This window comes from Choloepus didactylus, chromosome 4 (assembly GCF_015220235.1).
Source record: "Choloepus didactylus isolate mChoDid1 chromosome 4, mChoDid1.pri, whole genome shotgun sequence".
Taxonomy (NCBI): domain Eukaryota; kingdom Metazoa; phylum Chordata; class Mammalia; order Pilosa; family Megalonychidae; genus Choloepus; species Choloepus didactylus.
In genome coordinates this window covers 15,538,969-15,561,913 of record NC_051310.1, presented here as the reverse complement: position 1 = coordinate 15,561,913, position 22,945 = coordinate 15,538,969, and the positions used below count along the sequence as shown (strand labels likewise).

The window sequence follows — 22,945 nt, the reverse complement described above, 5'->3', positions numbered from 1 at the left end:
GTGCTTTTCCTTGTACTGGAATAAGTAGTCCCCGGGCCAGATGCTGGCTTGGCTGACACCAGACAGAGACAGATAAAATCCCTGGAAACAGAATCACGGAGGAGTCCCCTGAAGAAGGTGCATCGAAGCAGTCACACGTGGGGAGGTGGAGGAGGGCATCCCTCCCGGCTTTCATCTGGAGATGGGAATGAGCAAGGTATGTTTCCTACAGGAAAAGTGAGCCTGACATTTCTGGAGATGGCAATGGGCCGCCTGAGTGAGGGAGCAGGACTCCTGGTGGGCAGAAGTAGGGGGGAAGCTGGAGAGGCAGAGCAGGGACCGGGATGGGAAGGCCCAGTGCCAGGGTTCGGGGCTGGGCTGTGAGTCACAGACACCCCGCAGGGCCTGGAGCAACAGACTGACTGATGAGGTGGGTGAGGGGTGCAAGGGGCTGTCGGGAGCTGTCCTGCTGGTGAGGGGATGGGGTTCAGAGTCACTGAGCCTCCTCTGCTGGGCATTACGAGTAAACGGTGACCCAGGAAGCATTGGAAAACTTTGCTCCCCACTGGCAGACCACACAGCCATCCAGGTAAACTGAGGCAACATGGGGCTGTATTTGTTACCCTTTAAAATCAGAGCTTGTGGTCGTGGTGGTGGGACAGGGCCTGAGGTAGGAGTGGAGCCCTGAGGACTAGAGGGCTAGAGAGCGACCGTAAGAAGGCCTCGGTTTGCAAAATCACACAATTATGACACGAAAAGAAGATGCAAAAATCAGCTGAGCACCCTGCTCCCTGCGTGATAAGGAGAAGCTGAGGTGGCAAGGGGCCGAAGGCCACATCCCAGAACCTTGCAAGAAGTTCCAGAATGTTCTGCCACAGCCTGCCCCATCCTGCTCCTCCTTAAACAGAAAGGGGTAGGAACTCCCTGGGAAGCCCACATCCCGAGCCAACGTGCCTCTGGCAACAGAGATGGTTCTGGGGAGCCCACTGCCCGTCTCCATCCCAGGTGGGGATGTGCCCTGCTCTCCCTTCGCCTCCAGTTCCCAAGTTTGGACTTGTGTGTTCAGCAGGTACTGATGAGCCTCTGGGGTGCTAAGCACAGTGGGGTGCTGGAGACCTGGGAAGCTGCCCCCTTCCAGGAGCTCCCAGGGCTCACTGCGTAGCACCAAGAGGGAGAAGGTGAAGGACACGGTGGCACGTGCCTGCAGTAAAGCCAGGAGGGTCCCTGAGAGAAGGTCGCTCCCACCACTGGCAATCATGGAAGCCTCCGCAGCGGAGGGAAGATGGCTGGGGCTTCAGTGATTGGGATCGGGGTTGGGGAGAAGGTGGATGGGGCAGGGACAGGGGAGGATGGACGACAGCGAGGTGGTTGATAACCGCAGTAGCTGCCGCCCCCGAGTGCCCACGGCGTCAAGCACCGTGCCGAGTCCCCTGCATGCATCTCTTCCTTCCTCAGTCCCTCCCCTTTCACAGAGGAGGAATCAGGCTCAGAGAACAGAGCAGGGAATGAGGAGGAAGGAGTGGGACATATGTCTGGAAGGGGCGTTGGGGTCAGCCCGTGGTGGGCCCCGACTGCCGGGACCCGGTATAGACTTGGGTCGCCCCTCCCAGGACCCAGGCAGGGCGACGTGCCCCATGAAGGAGCCCTGGGCTGGCAGCCAGGAGGCCTGGGGCCGAGCACATGCTGCCCTTCTCCCACAATGGGGCCTTTCCCTCTCTGGGCCTCAGTTTCCCCATTTGTATAATAAAGTGGTGAGGGGTGTCTCAATCCCTTCCGGGGGATCTCTAGCAAGATCCCTGGACACTTACCCATTCAGACCAAAGGCATCAGAAAGAGGCTGACCGACTGACTGTGCGCTTGTCAGGTGGTGCCTCGCTGTGCGCTTGCTGGGGAGTGCCTGATTGGGTGCTCGCCAAGGAATGTTGGAGTGTGCGCTCGCTGGGGGTGCCTGTGCTCTCGCTGGGGGATGTCTGAGTGACACTTGCTGGGGGGTGTCTGAGTGACACTCATTGAGAGTGTGTGCACTCTCTGAGGGTTGTCTGTGTGCTCGCTGGGGGTGTCTGTGCTCTTGCTGGGGGATGTCTGAGTGACACTCGGGAGTGTCTGTGCACTCTCTGGGGGTTCTCTGTGTGCTCGCTGGGGGGTGTCTGGCTGTGTGCTCACTGGGGGATGTCTGAGTGACACTCACTGGGGAGTGTCTGTGTGCTCGCTGGGGGTTATCTGACTGTGTGCTCACTGGGGGGGTGTCTGTGTGCTCACTGGAGGGTGTCTGTGCGTTACTGGGGGGTGCCTGTGTGCTCGCTGGGGGTTGTCTGACTGTGTGCTCACTGGGGGGGTGTCTGTGCACTTGCTGGGGATATCTGCACTCACTGGGGAATGTCTGGCTGTGTGCTCGCTGGGAGATGTCTGTGTGCTCGCTGGGAGATGTCTGTGCGCTCACTGGATGTGTCTGACTGTGTGCTCGCTGGGGGTGTCTGTGCGCTCACTGGGGGGGTGTCTGTGTGCTCACTGGGGGGTGTCTGTGTGTTCACTGGGGGTGTCTGACTGCACTTACTGGCACATAGTTTGAATCAGCAAGGACCAGAGGGCAGGGAAGGGTCAGTGATTTACTTTAACCAGAATAGCAGGTAAAGTGGAAGCTGGTTGGGGGCTTATCCTGTAGGCCAGGACAATCAGGAAGACCCTGATTCCCTGGGAGGGTCTCCCACCTCTAGCACTAGCACAGCAACTAGATCCGACTGGATGCTCGGTAAAGTCCCCGCCCAGCTACTCCCTCGGCCCCAGGCTGCTGCCCCGTGGCCCCCAGGGAAGGCGCCCTCTGCTTGGAGACCCAGCAGCCAGTGGGGTTGGGGTGACTCTTCCTGTGTGGGCTGCAGGTTTGGGGGCCTGGAGAAAGGACCCATCAGACACTTCCCCACATGACCTCCACCCACCGTGTCTCCACAGAGATTTACTGCCCTTCACGCTGAGGCTGCCCCAGGCCATCCTCGAGGCCAGCAGCTTCTCAGACCTGGAGGCCATCTCCAACCTGGGCCTGGGTAAGTCCTGTCCGCGGGATCCAGGGAGGGGCGGGACTCTAGGAAACGGGCCCCAGGACCGTGTCTGGTGGTCCTCAGGTTGAAGCCAAGCTGGATCCTGAGTCCCAGCTCCCGTGGGACCCCTCACCCCAGCCCTGGGCTGCTGAGCCACTGTACACGGAGAGTCTCCCAGTTTCCAAAGTGCCACCATTTACAGCCGCCCGGGAGGTCCTGATGACGACCCTGCGGGGTGGTCCGAGCCAGCACGGGCTGACCTACTGTCAGGGCGGGGCCTGGACCCCGGGAGGGTCTGAGAGGTGGCCAGAGAGCTGGGGAGCAGCAGCCGCTGCAGTCCTGGCCCCATTCCTGCCCTCGTCAGAAGGACGAGCGTCGTGAACGTGACCACAAACTGGGGTGTGCCCTTCACCCCTTTGCGTGTCCCCTGCAACCAGCTGCACCTCCACGCAGCCTTATTCAGCTCTGACCTTTTGAGGGAAGAAAACTGGAGAGGAAAAGAAGGGAGACGGCGAGGAGGGGACAGAGCACGTCAGACGCCATCTCTTCCACATAACAAAAATAGGTCACGTGTACCAAGCCCTCCCCATGTGTGAGGCTTTACACGGAGAAGATCAGCCGACGCTGACCTGTAAGCTGTACCTGTATCCAGGGCCTCCCCAGCCTGTAGCTGCCGGGAAGCCAGGCCAACCATCCTGGCAGCTGTGCCAGAAGCAGAGAATTTCTTAAAGGGGGAGCAGAGGGGACCCTGTTTTGGGCAGCTGCTTCCTGAACCTCTGCAGACTCCAAAGCCAGGAGGGAGTCCCAGAGCCTCGTCCCCGGGCCCACCAGGTCGCTCTTATGAACAAAGCAGGTGATGTTAAGTCTGCGTTAAGATTGAGCCCTGTGGCTGAGCACGTGCCTGGGACACAGCACACCCTGTTCACCAGCAGGGAGTGAGTGGAAGAAGAATGACCCGGGGGTGGGACAAGACCCTGAGGACGTTAGGGGAAGCCCTGGGATAGAGAACGCACACCCAGGCCCACATAACAGACTGCCATCTAGCACCCAGAGGCGCCTCTGGGCAGCAGTTCAAGAGACGCCGCAAGGCAGCAGTTGCCAAAGGGCCGCAAAGTAGAAAGGGTTCAGGCCCTTGGATGCTAACATTTAATGAGCACATACTATGATTTTAACTAGCAGTGACTCATCAGATCTTCCAACAACCCTGTAATGTAGGTACTATTATTATAATCCCCATTCTGTGGTGGAGGAAACTAAGGCACAGAGAGGTTCAGTAACAAGTCCAACGTCACACAGTACAGGGTGAAGCTGGGGTTTGACCCAGGCAGCTTAGCGCCAAACCTCACACTGTCTTATGCTACCCCTTCACCCTTCATCCAACCTTTTCTAGTTCTGGCTTACTCAGTTTATAAACCTTAGAGTCAGGTTTCAGTTGGTGTTGAGAATAAACACTGAACCGGGCCCCCTGATGTTTTAGCTGTTGGCTCTTATCTTCCCGGGATCATGGCTGTGGGATGGGTGAGAATTCACAAATGACACCACTCCTCCATCCCCCCCACCCCACCCCACCCCCACCCCTGCCACGGAGGCCTAAAATGGCATGTTGACACTTTCTGACTCTTGCAGAGCCCTCGCCATTGTCTTGTTTAAGTGTCTGCTTTGAAGATAAGAAAGCCAAGTCCCAGCATGGTTGAGCATCTCATCCAAGTTGCCCTAGCTAGGAAAGCCCAAAGCCAGGGCCTGAACCCAGGGCACTGTGACTCCACGCCCAGCCTTGCTGCTCCTTGGCTGCACCCCACAGCCTCTGTCATTTTTGCAGCCAGTTTCAAGGCCAAGTTGGAAGACAAGGGAGCTACGTCTCTTGGGAGGGGTCAGCAGCCTGTCCAGGGAGGCTCAGCTCTGAGAGGAGGGGTCCAGTTGGCTGCCCCCCTCGGCTCACTGCAGGGTTCAGGCAAGCGTCCCTGGGACTGACGGCCCTGGGGCTCCCTGCGGGTTCCTGTCACCTGCAAGAGCAGGGCTGCCCCTCAACCTACAAATACGCTGTGTTTGAAACAAGTTGCTCCTCTCGGAAGAACCACATTTCTATATGGAGTAGATAAGCCCCTCTTTCCTAGGAGGGCTTGATCTCAGGCTTGCAGAGGAAGTGGGGAAGGGAGGCTACGGTCTAGGAGGGAGACCAAAGGCAGTTCACGCTGACTTCCTTGAGCCTGGGATTTAAGGGAAACCTGAGTATGTGGCAGCTTTGGAACCAGATGGCCCTGTTCAGGCCTTGTGTCCCCAAGTGCTGGAGAACAGTAAGGTGAGAGGAGCCCTTTGAGGCTCATTAGATCTTTTCCGCAGAGCTAAGGACAGGTTAACTTGTCAGTCCTTCCCCAAAAAGATCAAGACCCAGAGCTGAAAGGGAACATCCTGCCGAGGCAGAGTGGGCCAGAGGCCTTGGCCCTGGGGTGAGCAGGCCCGGGCCTCAACCCTGTCAACGCAGTGGCAACAACAAGTCTACAGAGAGTGGCATTTACCTAGGACAGGCTGTTTGGGGCAAGGCACTAGTGCAGCAAAGAACTGAAACCTGCTCAAACTAGCACCAGTAAAAGGGAAGTTAGTGGAGGGACCTGGGGGGTGGCTGAGAAATGAAGGCAGAAGGTCAGCCAGGCTTTGTGGGAAACGCTTGCCGGGTCCTTTCTCGCTGCGGCTGTCTCCTCTGCTGACTCGAGGTTCCTGCTCCCCAACTGGGCACCTGACGGTGACCCTTCATTCAGCCCACCCCCTCCAGGGAAAATCTGAATGATCACTGGCCAGCCTGGGGATTGGGGACCCTCAAGCCAGCTGTTACCCTGTCAGGGAAAACCAAAAGGACATTGGGAGGCAAATTCATTGATTGTCACCACCCATCCCCCATCTCGTCTCATTCACACACAAAACCCTCTTTACGGATGAGGGAATGGAAAGTCAAAGAGACTAAAGAGCTTATTTGGTAATGAAGAATAAAGTGCTGACACATTCAACAGCATGGCTGAACCTTGAAAACACTGAGCTAAGTGAAAGAAGTCACACAGAAAGGCTATCTATTATGATTCCATTTATACGAAATATCCAGAATCAGTATGTCCAAGGATCAGAGAGTAGATTAGTGGTTGCCAGAGGCTGGGAGCTTAGGGAGGACTAGGGAGTGGCTGCTAAAGGGTATGGGGTTTCTTTGGGGTCAATAAAAATATTCTAAAATTGATTGTGATGGCTGCACAACTCTGTGACTATACTAAATACAACGGAATTGTACACTTTAAGTGGGTGAATTGGATGGTATGTGAATTCTGTCTCAAAACAGCTGTTACCCAAAGAGAGAGAAAGAGAGAGACTAAAGATCTTTCCTCACTGGGACGTCACAGAAGCTGGAATCAAACTTGGGGTTTCCGAGTTTGAACCCATGCTCTTTGTTCTGCACTGTGCTTCGCCTGGTCCTCGGCCGGCCTTGCTCTCAGCCTCCCACCCCTCACCCCCCTCCTGCCACTTGCCCTGCTCCAGGGGAAGGCAGCCTGGCACCCTTTGGAGAGGGCCGGGGTTTAGTTTGGGGAGAGGGAGGGCCACGGGGTTCCCCAACCCCATGTCACACCCTGTACGTGCTTCGTTTTCATTACGTTTTTTTCTCATTGTAAAAGTCACGTGTAACGTGTGGGTGTTTAACTCACAAAACCAGAGAAGGATGAGGATGAAAATGAGGCATAATCCTGCCACTGATGCGAGTTTTGGGTGTGTTTCCTTCCAGTCTTTTTTTCTCTTTAATACACGCAGACCCAATTGGATGTATGATTTTGCATCTTGCATTTTTATTTCCTTTGGTTTGAACATATTTGTGAGTTTTCTTCCTCTCCGAGAGCTCACAGCCAGGAAGTCTGTAGTTAAGGGTCAGCCCATCTGATGATTTCTCAGTTGTTGTGAGTCCCTGAGGCTGTATGCTCCCTGCATTTGGGTCAGTACTTTTTCTATTTCTGGTGTTTGTTGTTTGTTTGTTTTTTTAATGAGTAGAATGTAATGAATATCCAAATAATTGCACGAGCCCTGCTGTTCAGACAGGGGCGAAGCAGGTGAGACAGACCGAAAAGGAGATATTTTCCTGCCAGTTGAGCATCGTGTGATGGCTTGGGGTGTTCATCTGTGAGCTGACGTAGGGGAGTCTGAGCTTGGTCTTGAAGAAGCAAGACTTGAAAGTGCAGGCCATTTAGGAAGTAATCTTGGACTTCGAGATCTTACAGGTTAATTGCAGCCCCAAAACTCACATATGGAATAAGTAAGTGCTAAACTATATTCAGTTCATTCTCAGTGCAAAAGGAATTTAGAGGCGCCAACGATAAATAAGGGTCAGATTTGTAGTGGTTCTCAAGCAATTTTGCAGTGTGTACATGTTTAATATTTTAAAAATATGTTTGGAAAAGGCATATGTTCTATAGCTGTTCCAAGTTTGGATGTGACTTGTTTTTTTTCCTTCCCATTGTATGGTGAGAATTTTCCTATTATTAAAAATTCATTGGACAGTTGAGTTTGATTGCCCAACACCTCATCTTTGAGATGCCATGACAATATTTAATCGCTGAACTTGTTGGACTTTCAAGTTGTTTCCATGGTGTCTACGTCTTGCTGCATTAACTTGTCCCCTGTCCTGCCAGTAGCCTAGGGCTCCCCAAGGGGAAGCCTTAGTCACCTTTGTCCTCAGGGCCTACAGCCTGACCCTGGCACGGCCCAGGCCCACTGAGGACTGTGGGAGTGGACATCTGGCAAGAGGCACCCGCAGCCGGACCCTGGAGGCAGCAGGGTCTGCAAAGTGGCTGCCTTGGCCAGAGGGCAGGGCAGAGAAAGAGAAAGAACAGGCCCTTCGTCAGGGCAGTGCCGGCAGATGAGCAGGACACCGTGCCAAGGCGTGGCTGGGTGCCATTGGACAGACGTGCCCACAGCTTTGTCAACCCCTCGGATTGCGTGACACACTGTTCTGCTTCTCCTCTGGCCTTGGCATTCGGCAGGCTGCAGAGAAAGTTACCTACTTCCTTTTTTTTTTTTTTTTTTTTTTTTGAGCCTAAAGACCTGCACTGCCACTGTGGCTCCCTAACAGACCCCTCCAAACCTAGGATGCAGACCCCCAGGTCCCAGCTTCCCCACTCCTAGGAGTAGTGTTGACTTTGAGGCCTCTGCCTGCTAGTGTGCATCCTTCAGGCCCCAGGCTCATTTCCCTGGGTTTGTCCCACCGTCGCCCCCACCCCCCACCTCACACATATGCACCGCCCGCCCACCCCCTGACCCTGCCTGCTCCACCCATGGGAAGATCTGAGTGGTGGAAAATGTACTTTTTTTTTTTTCCCTGAGCAGTCATGGAACAACCTGCTACCCCGCTGGCTGGTCAGTGATCCATCCACTTTCGGGGCTCCCCCACCCTCCTTTTTGCCTCCTCTCCCTCTCACCGTCCCATCTCTGCCTCCTCCTGCCTCTGATGATCCAGGCCATTGTGACTTTGCCAGCAAACCTGACCTCTCCAGTGCCCCTCCCCACTCTCGCTGGGCTCCCCGTCATGTGAGCTAAGAGGCAAACTCTGAGCACCTGCCTGGTGCCAAGTCCTGTCTTCGGGGCTGGGAAAACTCAGATGCATGACAAACAAACAAACAGGATGTCCCAGTCCCGGATGATGGTCACTATGGTCCAGGTGAGGCCTGAATGTATCCGGAAGGCTCCAGCCAACAGGTAGCATTTCACCTGAGTCTTGAAGGAGGGGGGTGGAGAGAGGGGTGGGAAGAGCCTTCCCAGCATAGGGAACGGCATTAGCCAAGACCTGAAGATGGGTCAGTGTGTGCCCTGTTCAGGAAGATGTGAGCAGCAGATGGAGTGGGGCTAAGGCTCCATAGATGCCACTAGAATAGATGTGCAGGCTCCCCGAGTGCCAGGCCGGAGTTGGAAATGGCTCTGAAAGAGCAAGGAAGGCCCTACCACGACTTGTTCTCCTCCTGGCAGCTCGACCCCTGCTCAGCAAGGTGGGTCTCACGGAGCGGGCACATGCACAACTGCCCTCGGCCGTCCTGTGATGTCCCCTTTCTTTCAATGTTAAGAGCCTGTGTGATCCCCCCACAGCCCCAGTTCTGGGGTGCACACCACCCTGCCACCCACAGATGCTGGAAGAGCAACCGAGATGTCTCCTGTGACGGCTGGCCGCAGGGGCTAAGCACATAGGTTTTAGAGCTGGTCTCACCTGCTTTGAACCCCAGCTCCCTCACTCACCAACCCTGTGACCCGGGGGAGTTATTGGATCTTGCTGAAGCTCTCCTCTTCATCTGTAAAACCGGGATGTATTAAAACTGACACTAAAAGCTTGTGATCAGGGATCGATGAGCTCATCCCTGGAAAGCACATAGCCCACAGGCTGGCACCCAGCAAGAACACATGGGTGTTTGCTCCTGGGATTGTCCTTCGTGTTACTTTTGATAGTTTCCTTCCTGAAAGGTCCCTTCCAAAAGCAAAGAGCCCTGGGAGAGAGGCTGGAGGCCTGGCCCCATCCCAGCCCCATGGTTAACCAGGGATCCTAGCCTGCCTGGCTAGTTCTCCACCCATCTCTAAAGCAAACAGGTTGGAACAAGATCTGGGTGTCACGTCCCTCCCCCATGTTTGGAGCCACTTGAGCGAGTCTCAACGTGGTCTGCAAGCCAACTGAAATTAACCTTAGAGTGTTCTGTCTCTCTGCCCTTTTTTGAAGGGTCCTGAGCTTCTGTCGGACTTTCAGTAGGGCATGATACCCAGAGGTCAGGAACCCCTGAGCTAAGTGACCCCTGATGCCCTTTTAGCTTGGGTGTTCCATGACCCTTAACCAGAATAAGCCCAGCACTGACCAGCAAACACGACAGGAACAGGCCTCAACAGAGGACCCGCTTGCGTGGCTGTGGCATGAGGGTGGCTGAGCCCAAGAGCACCAGGCCAGTAGATAGGTGTTTGCTGGGACTTGGCATGGTGGGACAGCAGGCCCTGCTCTCTGAGCTGGGACATGGACTGGCTTCTTATGTTAACATCAAGATAGGCCTGAGTCGGATGGTATTGCAGTTACCAGTAATTCCCTGCTTGGGCAGTCAGTCTGATCCCACCAGTCCCAAACCCTGGGTCCGTTTTCCCTGCACACAAGAATCATGGTGGCCAAAACAGGCTAATGATTTGCAGAGGCCAAACTCTTTCCCTGATGTTCTCTCATTTCCTCCTTGCAAGCCTGTGATGTGGGTACTCTCATCACCCCCATTTTAGAGATGATCAAACTGAGGTCTAGAAAGTCAAGTGGCCTGCCCCTGGCTCAGGTGTAGGAGCTTCAGCCCTTGGCCCCTTGGACCCCCCTCCTTGGTCCCCACTGTGCCTTCCCACATGCACCTGCAGCTGGCCTGGCTCGAGGCAGGTGGGCCATCACCCCCACCCATGTCACAGGTGCCCTCCGTGGTGGGTTCCCATGCTCCAAGGCTCGGAACCAAAGCCGAGCCCAGACACGTTCACCGTCACCCTCCAGCCCCACCCAGCGCTGCTGGGGAGGATCGCGTGGGGCTTCCCCAATCGGGGCAGGAAGTGGTGAGTGACATTTAAAACAACCCAAGAGGGAAAACAGCCACCAAGCTGTGGCGCAAACGCTGGGCACAGCCCTCCCTCACCCGGTCCTCAGATGCCACCTCCAGCCAGCGGCCGGCGCAGCCCACCGCTGACCGCCTCTCCCTCGCTTGTCTCCACAGGCTTCTGGGAGTCCTCGCTGAACCCCCGGCCAGGAGGTGAGAGCCCGGCTGAGCGCCCAAGAGACCCGGCCCCCAGAGCACCCCCGGCCTCCGGCCTCAGGCCCCCGGCCCCTCCCGCAGACTGCGCGTGTGAAATCGAGCTGTCGGGAGGGAATGAGCGCCTGTGGTTCGTGAATCCCATTTTCATCGAGGACTGCGGCAGCGCCCTCCCGGCCCAGCTGCCACCCCCTGGAAGCTGCCCTGTGCCCCCGATGCCTTCCCCCTCTGACGCCACCTCGCCCACCTCCAGGTGGGCCCCACGCCGCCCACCTCCTCCTCCGCCGGCGTCCTCCCTGAGCCCCCCTGTCAACCCCCACAGCCTTGCCCGGTCCCCATCTCTCGTCCCTCCTCCTCTCCCCACTCCTGCTCTTGCTTGCCCTCTGTCTCTTTCACCCCACCCTCCAGAAGCCCTTCCTCTCGCATCCCCGGTGTCTGCCCCCCACCCGGCACCCCAGCCCCTAGGCCCCCCAGACCACCCGAGCCAGCCCCCCACGACAGCCTGCGAGAGGCTCCCACACCCCACCCCAGGCCCAGGCCACCTTGGGGAGGAAGAGATGAAGCCGGGAGTGGCCCCCAGCCCCCTGCAGCTGGCCGCTGTCCCCCCAGTGCCTGTGAAGAAGAGCCTCCCTGCGGCCCCTCCCAGGCGACGCGTCTCCGAGAGGGTCTCCCTAGATGGGCAGGATGTGGCAGCAGAGGGGACCAGGGCCACCCCCCTCGGCCTGCCTTCCCAGGAGACCTCGGATGGTTCTGGAGACAGGCCCCCAAGGACCATGGAGCAAGGCCAGGAGGCAGAGGCCAAAGCCAGCGGACTGGGCGGCATGCCAGAGCCCCCCAGGAGGGTCAGACAACCCCCAGTCCCACCTCCCAGAAAGAAGCGGATCTCCCGGCAGCAGGCCTTGGCCCTCCGCAGGCCCCCGGAGAGCGCCGAGCTCACCACAGAAGAGGTAGCCTCTGTGAAACCCGTGCCTGGGCCGTCCCGGGAAGATGCCAGCCCTGCCCCCCAAGCTGGGGCTCAGAGCCGCCACACCCCGGCTGGCGCCCGTCCCCAGAGCTCCTCAGAGTTCAAAGGCTCCCTGGCCTCCCTGTCAGACAGCTTGGGGGTGCCCTCCTCGGCCACAGACCAGGACTCGTACTCCACCAGCAGCACGGAGGAGGAGCTGGAGCAGTTCAGCAGCCCCCACGCGAGGAAGAAGCAGTCGATGATCCTGGGCAAGGCGCGGCACCGGCTGAGCTTCGTCAGCTTCACCAGCGTCTTCAACGCCTTCCTCTCCAACAACCGCAAGCTGTACAAGAAGGTGGTGGAGCTGGCCCAGGACAAGACCTCGTACTTCGGCAGCCTGGTGCAGGACTACAAGGTGTACAGCCTGGAGATGATGGCGCGTCAGACCTCTAGCACCGAGATGCTGCAGGAGATCCGCACCATGATGACCCAGCTCAAGAGCTACCTGCTGCAGAGCACCGAGCTCAAGGCCCTAGTGGACCCCATCCTGCACTCGGAGGAGGAGCTCGGTCAGTGCCTGCCCTGGAATGCGAGTCGCGGGGGAGGGGGAGGGAAGGAGGGAGAGAGAGAGAGAGGGAGGGCAACTCATGGAATCAGCCACCAAGGAGGGTGAAGGTTTCCCAAGTTGGGGCAATTCTGCCCCCTCTGCTGCACACGTTGGCTGCTAACAGCTCACAGCTGCCCCCTTTTCTAGAGCTTTAACCTGGGCCATATAGGGGCCCTAACTCCCCCACCTCCACTACGGGCAGCCCACCACCAGTTCCTCCCTGCCATGAGGGTAGGAAGCCCGGCCTCCTTGTGTCAAGGTGGACCATGTGCTTGGTGCAGTTCATGCTCCAGAGCCCCCCCTGGGATCAGCCTGAGGCTGCATCCTTGCTTGGGCTTCACCCAGCCTCCTGCTGCCTCCCTCACTCCTTTCCCTGAGAGCATGCCCCCAGTAAGTCACATGCACCCAAACCCCTGTCTCAGGCTCCGCTTCTAGAAACCCCAGCTAAGACAGCTTGCTGCTCTGACCACCTCTTTGAAAGCAGCCCACTGCCACCATCACCCCTGCAGCCTTCTCTTGCCCCCCCACCAACCTCTAATTCGGTCACTGTTGAACCTTTTTTGATTGTGATTCAAGGTGAGAAACATATTTCACGTTGCAACCAATTGCACAAAACCTTCACTTAGCTCACAGTGGCGTGGCCACCTGGCTGTTAAAATGATGAGCTACTTCTGGACCAGTTAGTAAATTGTCACTGCCCTGAGCCCTCCAAGTGCCCTCTCCCCACATCCAGGAATTATACAGTTAACGCTGGGCAAAAGAAGGGACGTTTGGGACCCTGCCACATGGTAGATTCTAGCAAATGTTTCTTGGAAAAAGAGCTTAAGGTGTTTGCTTTCCCAGGGTTGTTGGATTTTGACAGTGGACTCCTAAAAACTGACATTTGCAAAGCTGAAAGATTGATGGTGGAATTTCAGGCTTGGTGTTGGGTGGCGGAGCTGAGATCACAGGCCAGCACCTCTGTCCTCGGGAGAGGATGACCTGGGGGTGGAGGGGCTGCACAGGGGGTGTGGGGACTGGGGCACCATGGGCTGGGCCCACCAGGGCAGCCTGGGACAAACACCACAAACCAGGACACTGAGCCCCTAAGGAGCTCAAAGACTGGGCAGGGAGTGAGCCGGGGAAGCAGACATTTCGTTCAACAAAGAGTCTCTGAGCACCCACTCCACATCAGAAGGTGCCTCGGTGCTGGGGACCCGGTGGCCAGCAGTGCAGGCCAAACCCCTGTTACGTTCTGTGGAGGGGATAGGCACTAAGCAGGGGTAGCTAGTAAATTAGAGTCAGGTGGGCATAAGTCCAGGGGACGGTGAGGCCAGGAGGCACTGGGGGCAGGTTGTGGAGGGCTGGAGGGCCTCTGTAAAGCTTTGGGCTTTTACCCTGGGAGAGTCTGAGCTGAAGAGTGACCTGATCTCACATAACGTGAACAGCTTTGCTGCACCGTGGTGCTGAGTAGGAGCAGGGGAGGCGGTTACTGCCGTCATGGAGGCCAGTGATGACGGCAACCCAGACCAGGGAGGAGGCAGGGGAGGTGATGAGAAGTGGCTGGATTCTGGATCTGTCGCAAAGGTGGGGCCAACGGGATTGGCTGACAGATCAGACGGTGGAGGGGTGAGAGAGGAGGCCGGGTGAGTGCAAGCGTTGTCATCAGAACCCCTGGAAGGACGTGGGCGCCGTTTGGAGGGATAGGGCGGCTATGGGGACAGCAGCCACTGGGCTGGTGCTGGGGAGAAGGCCAGGAGCCCCGTTCAGGGCAGGGAGATTGGAGGCACCTGCAGGATGCCCAGGTGAACGGTTGAGTTGAGGTACGAGTCTTCAGTTCTGGGGAGAATTGTGAGCTAAAGGTAAACATTTGGGAATCGTCAGCAAGAAAAGACCGAGATGGTCGAGTCCCTCGAGGACCGAGGCCTGAACTCGGGGACCTTGCCCATCAGCGAGGGCGTGGAAGGGGCCCCACTGGGCTCTGAGCACCCAGAGGAAGCTGCGGTCAGCCCTGCCCTCCCGTGTGGGGGAGTTGAGTAAGAGCGGGGCGTAGAGGAGGACCGAGAGGTGGTCACACTCTGGGGACAGTGGCGGGCAGGCTTTACGGGGAGAGGCAGCAGTGGGGACAGAGACTCAGAGGTGGGGACAAGGCTGGAGGGTCACAGGGACTGTCACACGGGGCCATGGAAGTCAGGCTGAGGATTCAGCCTGGAGCTGATGGAGCCCCTTGAAGGGTGTTTCATGCAGAGAGCAAAGAGGAGGGGCAACATGGGGAGTCAAGGCAGGAGGCTGGCTCTGGGGCTGGGACGCAACGGGGCAGGACCACCGGGGTTGGGTGCAGCCTGGCCTGGGATGGAAAATACAAGGGTGACTCCAGCCCTGGGGTGGGCCAGCAGGCAGGCTGGGGACTCACCTCCAGGGATCTGTCAAAGCCAGCTTGGTCACAGGTACCTGGAAGCCACAAGCGGCCAGACCTTGAATGCAGCCAGGCAGGTGGCACGGGTGTGGGGCAGGAGGCCTCCAGGGTGGCCGCTGAGCCGGGCCTCCAGGGACAGGGAGGGTTGGACCTGCAGAGACAGCGGGAAAGGGTGTCCTGGGGGAGGGGAACAAAGTCGGCATCAGCAACAGTATTAGGTGCACCCCAAGTACTGCATGTTTCAGCCTCTTGACTATGAGCCAGACCCTGTGGGCTTGGGCTACTATTCCCAGAAAACCACTGCTCAGAGAGGGGGTGACCTGGCAAGATCACGCAGAGAGCTGGGAGCCAGGATTGGGTCCCAGGCAGCCTGATGCTTTCCATGAACTGATCACTTCCCTGTTCTGCCCCGTATGTCCCAGCTCTGCCCCTGTACTCAGTTTGACTGAGGAGGAGCCTAAACCACTTAGGAGGCCGGCAGACCCCACCCCTGGGATTTTATTTGGGAGGCAAGTCCCAAGGAGCACTTTGAGACAGGAAAGCACTCACATGTGTGTCCTCTGAGAAATGGAATCTGGGGAGAGAGGAGGCACGTGCAGGAGAACCAGTGGCTTTCAGAGAGGGACAGGAGCTCAGCGGGCGTGGGCTGTCACCCACTCACTTTTTAGATGCGGAAACAGGCCCTGGAAGGGCAGTGACTTGGCCAAGGTCATGCAGGAGCCAGGGGCAGCAGTGCAGCCAAATGCAAGTCCCTGCCCCGGGTCACCCCGCCCCTGTCTGCAGAGGCTTCAAGGGGAAAGGGGAAAAAATGAGGACCTGGCAGGATGGGGGTGAGGGGGACAGGGGAGCTGCATGTTCTCCTGCTGAAGGGGCTGGAGAAGCAGAAGGGAGAGGGCGGCAGCAAGACGGGGACCCAGACGGCAGGACCAGCCCCAAACCGACACGCCTCCCCCCGCCCCGGCCGGTGTGGTCAGGGGTGGGTTGCCTGGGCCCCTACAGAGAACCAGCCACAGGGCATTAGGACAGTGCAGGTGTCACCGTGTTGCCCCAACAGGGACATGGCTTGGAACCTCCCCTTACGGCCCACAGCCCAGACACCCCACCCTGGAGACTGCGGAAGGGCCAAGAGGGCTCCCTGGGAATATTTCCCAGCTGCCGCCCAAAGCAGCTGCCCATCGCCTTGGAGGCAGGTAGATGTGGGTTCAAATCCTCATTCAGCCCCAACTAGCTGTGTGACCCACCCCCTCGGAGCCTAAGTTGGGCCATCTGTGGAATGGGGAGAATAGCATGTACATTGCAGGGTTGTTGTGAGGTCAAAGCTCACTAACTCCCATTCCTCTGGATGATCGGGGACGGCCTCTCGGATAAGATGACATTGGAACAGTGAAGAAGCGAACCATGCAGCTGTCTGTGAGGTGACTGCTCCAGGCAAAGGCCCTGAGGCAGGAGCTGCTTTGGCAGGTTGGAGGAGCAGCAGGGAGGCCAGGGTGGCTGGAGCAGCACGAGCACAGGGGAGGAGGCAAGTTAGTGAGGCTGACGAGGAGACGGAGGCCAGATCGTGGGGCGGGGGTTTGTAGGCCTTGGGAGACTTTGGCTCTTACTGTACAGGAGATGTGAGCTGTTAGTGGGTTCTGAGCCCAGGAGTGTCGTGATCTCACATGTCAGAGCAAGAATATGCTGGCATGCTCTATGGAGACTATGTAAGCCACCAGGGCAAGAGGATATTCAAGTAACCCAGGCAAGAGACGACGGGGACCCAGGTCATGGAAGTGGTCAGAAGTCAGGTTCTGGGCATACTGTATTTTGAGACTAGAGCCAAATGAATTTAGAAAGTGAAAGAAATAGAAGCATCAAGAATGACTCCACCAAACACTTACTGGGCACCCAGGCCTGCAGCACACAGCTGCACAGGTTGTACACTGCACAACTCCAGTGCAAATAGTGCTTCTGAAGCTGCATACTACACCAGGCCCCATAAAAGGCAGTAGGATACAGTGACCAGTTGGCACCCATCCTGGGGTCTCCTGAGCCAGTGTCTTCTTGGTGTGGCTTTCTGTTGAGCAAGAGACACCATCTCATGGGTCATAGCTTCTGAGTTTGCATCTGGGGAGCGGGTCATGGGGACGGCCACACATTCCTCACCTCCCCCACTCCTGCCTGCCCACAGAAGCCATTGTGGAGTCTGCCCTGTACAAATGTGTCCTGAAGCCACTGAAAGAAGCCATCAACTCCTGCCTGCATGAGATCCACAGCAAGGACGGCTCGCTGCAGCAGCTCAAGGACAACCAGCTGGTGATCCTGGCCACCACCACCACCGACCTGGGCGTTACCACCAGTGTGCCAGAGGTGCCCACCATGGAGAAGATCCTGCAGAAGTTTGCCAGCATGCACAAGACCTACTCGCCTGAGAAGAAGATTGCCATCCTACTCAAGACCTGCAAGCTCATCTACGAATCCATGGCCCTCGGCAACCCAGGTGGGCCAGTGGCTGGGAACAGGTCCGGGCCGGGGGCAGGGGGGCAGGGGGCTCTCTCAAGGCCCTGTGGGCTGCAGTGTTGCATGTCTCCGTGACCCCTGCCAAGGATGCCTGGCACTAGAGTAGAGAAGCCTTTCCAGATTCACAGGCCCTTTGGGGAGGGACTGGGCAGGGGTAGAGGTGAGAATCCTGGGCACTTCCTGGCAATACCTGCAAACCAGCAGGAGCCATGATTGGCTGCTGCTGTGCCACAGGCAAGCACGGGAGCCGCCCATGCCATGCCCTTGGATGAATTAGGAGAAGGCTCCTGTATCGGTTAGCGTGGATTATTGTTCACAAGTCCGCAGGTGGCTGATGAGTCGAGCTGATGGGGGCCAGGTGTGCCCATGCTTGGAGGGCTCACTCCTGGGTCTGTGGTCAGAGAGGGTCGGTGGGAGGCTGGCTGGTCCAGGCTGGCCTTGCTCGGGTGCTGGGCGATGGCTTGGCTGTTGGTTGGCCTGGGCCATGGGTTTCTCATCCTCCAGGAGGCTGGCCTGGGCTTGGGCCCCTGGCAGTGGCAGGGGCCAGGAGAGCGTGTGAAACCTGCCAGGCCTCTTGAGGCCTAGACTTGAACTGGCACCACATCACTGCAAAGCACTTCATGGAGCAAACAGGTCCCAAGACCATACCAGCCTCAGGGGGTGAGGAAACAGACTCCCCATCTCGATGGAAGGAGATGCAAAGTCACATTGCAAGGGGTACTAACCGCAAATTCACGTACTAAAAAAAGTTACCTGAGCACAGGGAATGGGAGAGGGTATGGCTGCTACTGAGAGAGAGGTAGAGGCCAGAAAGGCAGTGGCTGGAGAATGGGTGCCAGCTCAGGGCAGAAAGAACAGAGCGGAATACAGGCTCAAGCCCTGCCCTCAGCAGGAAGAAAGCTCGACTCTGGTGGTTCAAAGCCAGCTCAGGCAGAAGACTCGGGGACCTGAAGGCCAGGCCGGGTTGGGAAGATTCCTCGCCAGGAACAGATGTGTTTCTCATCAGGGAACAGACAGTGTGCTCCCCTTCCCACCACTGGGTGAGCACTGGACCAGGAGTCCAGCAGCTCCTAACCTCATCTCTGCCCCTAGCAGGCCAAGGCGGCCCCACCTGGAGCCTCAGCTTCTTCACCTGGCGGGGAGCGGGCTCTCCTGAGAAAAGCAGGGGTTTGGCGGTTCGTTTGGCAGACCTGGGATCGAGCCCCAGGTTTGGTGCTGTAGCCTCGGACATTGATCTTGCCGAGCCTCTGCATGTGTGTGAAATGAGGATGATAAGAGCTGCTTCTCGGGTGGGTGTGCAGGTGGGTGGGAGAGCCCATGGGAAGCACCTGGACCACATAGGTGCCCAAGAAGTTACTTAGCGTCCTGAGCCTCAGTTTTCTCATCTATACAGTGGGCCAGGAAGGCCTCTCTCAGGGCTATTGTCAGGATGAGCTACCGCCAAGAATGTGTCGGTGTTCCGCAGATGTTAGGATGAGGGCATGGCTGCTTCTCCACCATGTTCCCAAAAATGCAGGGTCTGAACTGACTCTGTGGTTTGGTACTCCAGGGACCCCAAAAGGGGCACAGGACAGGCCGGGCCCCTTGCTGGCTTCACTCCAACAGCCCTGTTAGTGCCTGTTTTACACACAGGGCTCCATGTGGGATTTTCTTTGAAACAATGAGTTCTGCAGCTTAATCTTTTTAGAAATTTTATTTGGAAATAATCTCAAACTTCAGAAGGTAGCAAGAATAAGAATAGTACATTAAAATAGTAGCAGCCACATACCCTTTGTTTATTAAGTTTGCCCCGTTTCCTCTATTATCTGTTCTCTTTCTCATTCTCTTGCTCTCTCTCTCTTTCTGTACGTACGTATTCTTTTTACTAAATCATGAGAGGATAAGTTACATACATCATGGTCCTTTATCCCTAAATACTTTCCTAAGAATAGGGATATAATCCACATAACCACAACTTACGCAGTTGTCCACAGCATAATTTACATCAATACCATATTTTTATCTAATCTGTCCATATTTCAGGTGGTCAGTGATCTAATAAGGTCTTTTACAGCCTTTTCCCTGCTCCAGCTCAGGATGCAGTCAAGGTTTGAATTCTGCAATTCAGCTGTCATGTGTGTTTAACCTCCTTTAATTTGGAATTTTTCTCAGCCTTTGTTTTTTGTGACATTGATATTTTTGAAGAATACAGATTTTCCTCCCCACCCCCACACTTTTATTTTTAAATGTTAAGTTCCTCATTTTGTGTTTGTTGGCTGTTTCCTCATGATTAGACTGGGGTTATGCCTTACCAGCTAGATCCTGACGTACCCTTCAGTTCTCGTCAGACTTTGACATTCAGTGATTTTAGAACCAGGCCCGCTCCCCGGGCTTTTGGCTCAGGCCTCCCTCCTGACAGCGGCTCCCAGCAGCCTTGCTGCTTCCAGGGTGGTCCCAGCCCAGCAGCATCACCTCTGAGCCCTGGGGGCCCCTGGGGAGCCCATGGAGGGCAGAGCTCCAGCCAGGTCCTCCCCACCTACCCCCCAACCTGCTCCCTCCACCACTCACCCACTCTAAGCAGAGAACAGCCCCTCTCCCTGCCCATGCAGCTCCACTTCTAGACCCCCCAGCCCTCCCACCTCCAGGGAAGATACCTCCCACCCACCTCTGCCACCACAAGTATGCTGTCAAGAGCAGCCCTATATGGTGCCCACAGAGCCCCCTGGAAACAGGAATAAAATGGGGCCTGGGCTGCTGGCGAGACCTGCTGGACCACTGGAAAAGGGCTGAACTCAGGGGTCAAGTCCTGAATTAACTGGCCCGGTAGCTTTAGGGAAGTCAATTAACCCCTTTAAGCCACCTTTCCCAGAAAGGTAGTTGCTATCATGCCCAAAATGCACATGGGCCAGGATTCAAACCTAGAATTATTTGGCTCTGAAGCCTGTGCTTGTATCGCTGTACCAAGCAGCCAGTCTAGGAACGGATCCCACGTTTTTGGATCCTGATGGAGTGCTTTTCCCACTGCAGCAAGTTTAGGGTCCTAGGTCGGGCATAGCGGGGAGTTCACAAAGGCAAACAGCTTTGGGTAAACTTGGTGCCCCTTCCTGCAGCCAGGAGCAGACTGGGCTCCTCGTGAGCTTCGTGGGGCGTGGGGAGAGGAGTCAGAACTTGTAGAATCATCTTTCCTATTACTGTGACATACAAGCCATTCCCGTCTCTTCGCTGTGTAAGAGCAGGCATTCAGCACCAGTCCTGCTACTGGGGAGAACTGGGTTCAAGCCCAAGAATCCTCCTTAAGACAGGAGGGGAGGAAGGAAGGAGGAAGGCAGAGTGTGCAGGAGTGGGGTACAGAACGTAAATAGCCTTCTAATGCAGACAGAGGTGCAGGCTCAACGTCACTGGGTGCCTTTTTCAGTCCCTCCAACAGTCTGTAAAACCCTGATGCCACCCAAGCTTCCAGAAGCAGAGCTTGGCTCCTGACCCTGGGGGAAGGAGGCCCAGTGGCCAGCTGGTCAGATGTGGGGGTCACCCGGGAAGTCAGGAGTCCCTCAGGCCCCACCCCCACCCCATCCAGCAACCCAGCCGAGGACACAGCTTATAGGAATCCACAACTTAGCTGAGGCTGGAGCAGAGGCTGAGGGACAGGGTGGGAGAAGGGCATCGATGGAAACTGCAGGATGGTGGAACAGCAAACCTTGTGGTATTGACCAGGGTGGAGAGAACAGACAGGGAGATCTGGCTCTTGGTTTTGTAAAAAAAAATCCATGATTTAAAAAAAAAAATTTTAACTGATTTCTGATGACTAAAGTGACTCATGTTTATTGTTGAAAAAAAACAATCAGTACTATTTTGGTGAATTTCTTCCTAGACCTTTTGAAATAAATGTAGATAGATAGGTAGGTAATTAATTAACTAAGGATATACTTGCTGCTATAACACAAAAAAACCCACAATTTCTAACTCAGTAGAAGTTCCTCTCTCACTTATGTGAGTCCAGTCGAATGGAGGAGGTTTGGGATGGGGGGTGGGAGGTGCTGACCCATATGTTCATTTGGGGATCCAGGCTGAGGGGGGCTTTCTAGATGTCCCCGGGCACTGATGTCCAGGGGGTGGGCAGGAGTGCCTGTGGGAGCAGGCCTGGAAGTGATGCCCAGCAGGAACGGAGCTCAGGCCCTCTAAGATGTCACACACCAGGGCTGTAAGAAATATTACCCAATATTACCCTCCCATCTTTAATAATAACCGTGGCTCACGTTGATCACACTCCAGGAACCCAGAAGGCACATGTTAGTCACGTCATTTAAGCCCCACAACAACCCCATGAAGTGTGGACTCTGTTGCTATCCCCATTTTATGGGGATACAAGGAAATAGGTGCCGAGAGGTAAAGTAGCATGCTCAAGGTCACACACCTGAGCAGGTGAGTGTAGACTTGGGACCTGAACCAAGGCCCTGAGCTGAACCACTGCCCTCTCCCTCCTGCCTTCCCAGGGCATCCGGGGGTCAGACACGCCCTCAGAAAAGACAGAGTCCCCGTCATGGGCTGAGTTGGCCTGCCCTGCAGCCTCATGCCTTTTTGAGCCAGGCCAGTTATTTGGTGGCTTTGGGCCTCCAAGCCCACGGCCCTCGTGGCTGAGCAGCATGCGGGCTGAGCTCTCAGCAGAGGGACCTGGGGAGCTGGAGCGATTTCCTCAGGGATATGTTGTTGCTCATAACAGAAGTAAGTCTTAAGCAGCATCTGTCTGCAGCGTGTACAGTGGGAGCCTTGGGGAGCTCAGCGCGAGTCAGGGGGCCTGCTGCCCCCACCCTGAGTCGACGGAGGAGCTGAGTTCTGCAGAGGATATACCCCTTTAACAAAAGGCTTTCACTGCAAAAGTAAATGTAAAACCCAGTTTTCTAGATGGTCTCCAATCCCTGCTGTCCTGGGTTTTTATCAGATAGATTCATTCACCCAACAGCTAAACAGTCAGTGCCACCACAGATGTTAATGACAAAACCACAGTTAGACCCAGTCCCTGTTTTTAGGATGCTCATGATCCAAACAAAAAACAGGACATTAAACAAGCAACAATCATACAGTGTGATAAATGCTATTCATTTGTTCATTCATTCATTCATTCAGCAAATATATTTATTAAACACTAACTGACTACAGATCAGGCATTGAGGGGTTAGATATAAACCGTGAGCCCCTGCTGTCACAAAGCTTACATTCTAGCGGGGGGCACAGGCAATAAACAAGTAAACCAAAATGCCAACTATATTGTCAGGCACTGCAGCTTGTTGCTGCAATAATAAAGCAAGGTAAGGGGGTGAGGTGTGGAAGGAGATTGCCCTTCTGGGGAGATTGCTGTTCCGGGTTGGGGGGTCAGGGGAGGACTCTCTTGGTTAACTGCTGATAGTTATTTTTCCATCTGCAAGGACAGGGAAAACTGTTGTGAGGCACTGAGCCCCATCAGTGGGAGCGCGGGTCTCTGGGAAGACTTCCTGGAGGAATAAAGCAGCCTCAGGTGGGAATCAGGTAGAGGATAAGGGCCAAAGCAGATCTCGTGGAGAGCATCTTGCTGCCCCAGGATTGTTGCATCTGCCACCTGATTTCAGTAGGACCCCAGTCAGCAAGTTTGGGGAACAGTCATGATGAGATGATCGACCCTTTCCTCTAGATCAGGGGTCAGCAAACTATGGCCTGTGGGCTAAATGTGGCCCACTGCCTATTCTTGTAAATAAAGTTTTATTGTCTATTCATTTC

General features: G+C 55.9%; 1 protein-coding gene across 3 annotated transcripts in view; it reads left to right on the top strand.

Annotated features, from left to right (window-relative positions):
• The window catches only part of RIN3 (Ras and Rab interactor 3), a 128,159-nt gene that overhangs the window by 87,607 nt on the left and 17,607 nt on the right, over window positions 1-22,945 (top strand). For 2 of the 3 annotated variants that reach the window (XM_037832026.1, XM_037832028.1), the window contains exons 5-7: window positions 2,926-3,017; window positions 10,742-12,289; window positions 16,890-17,198. In XM_037832026.1, the coding sequence (XP_037687954.1) occupies window positions 2,926-3,017; window positions 10,742-12,289; window positions 16,890-17,198 (1,949 nt within the window). The remainder of the gene's footprint in view (window positions 1-2,925; window positions 3,018-10,741; window positions 12,290-16,889; window positions 17,199-22,945) is intronic. The other variant, XM_037832027.1, reaches the window with a different exon arrangement.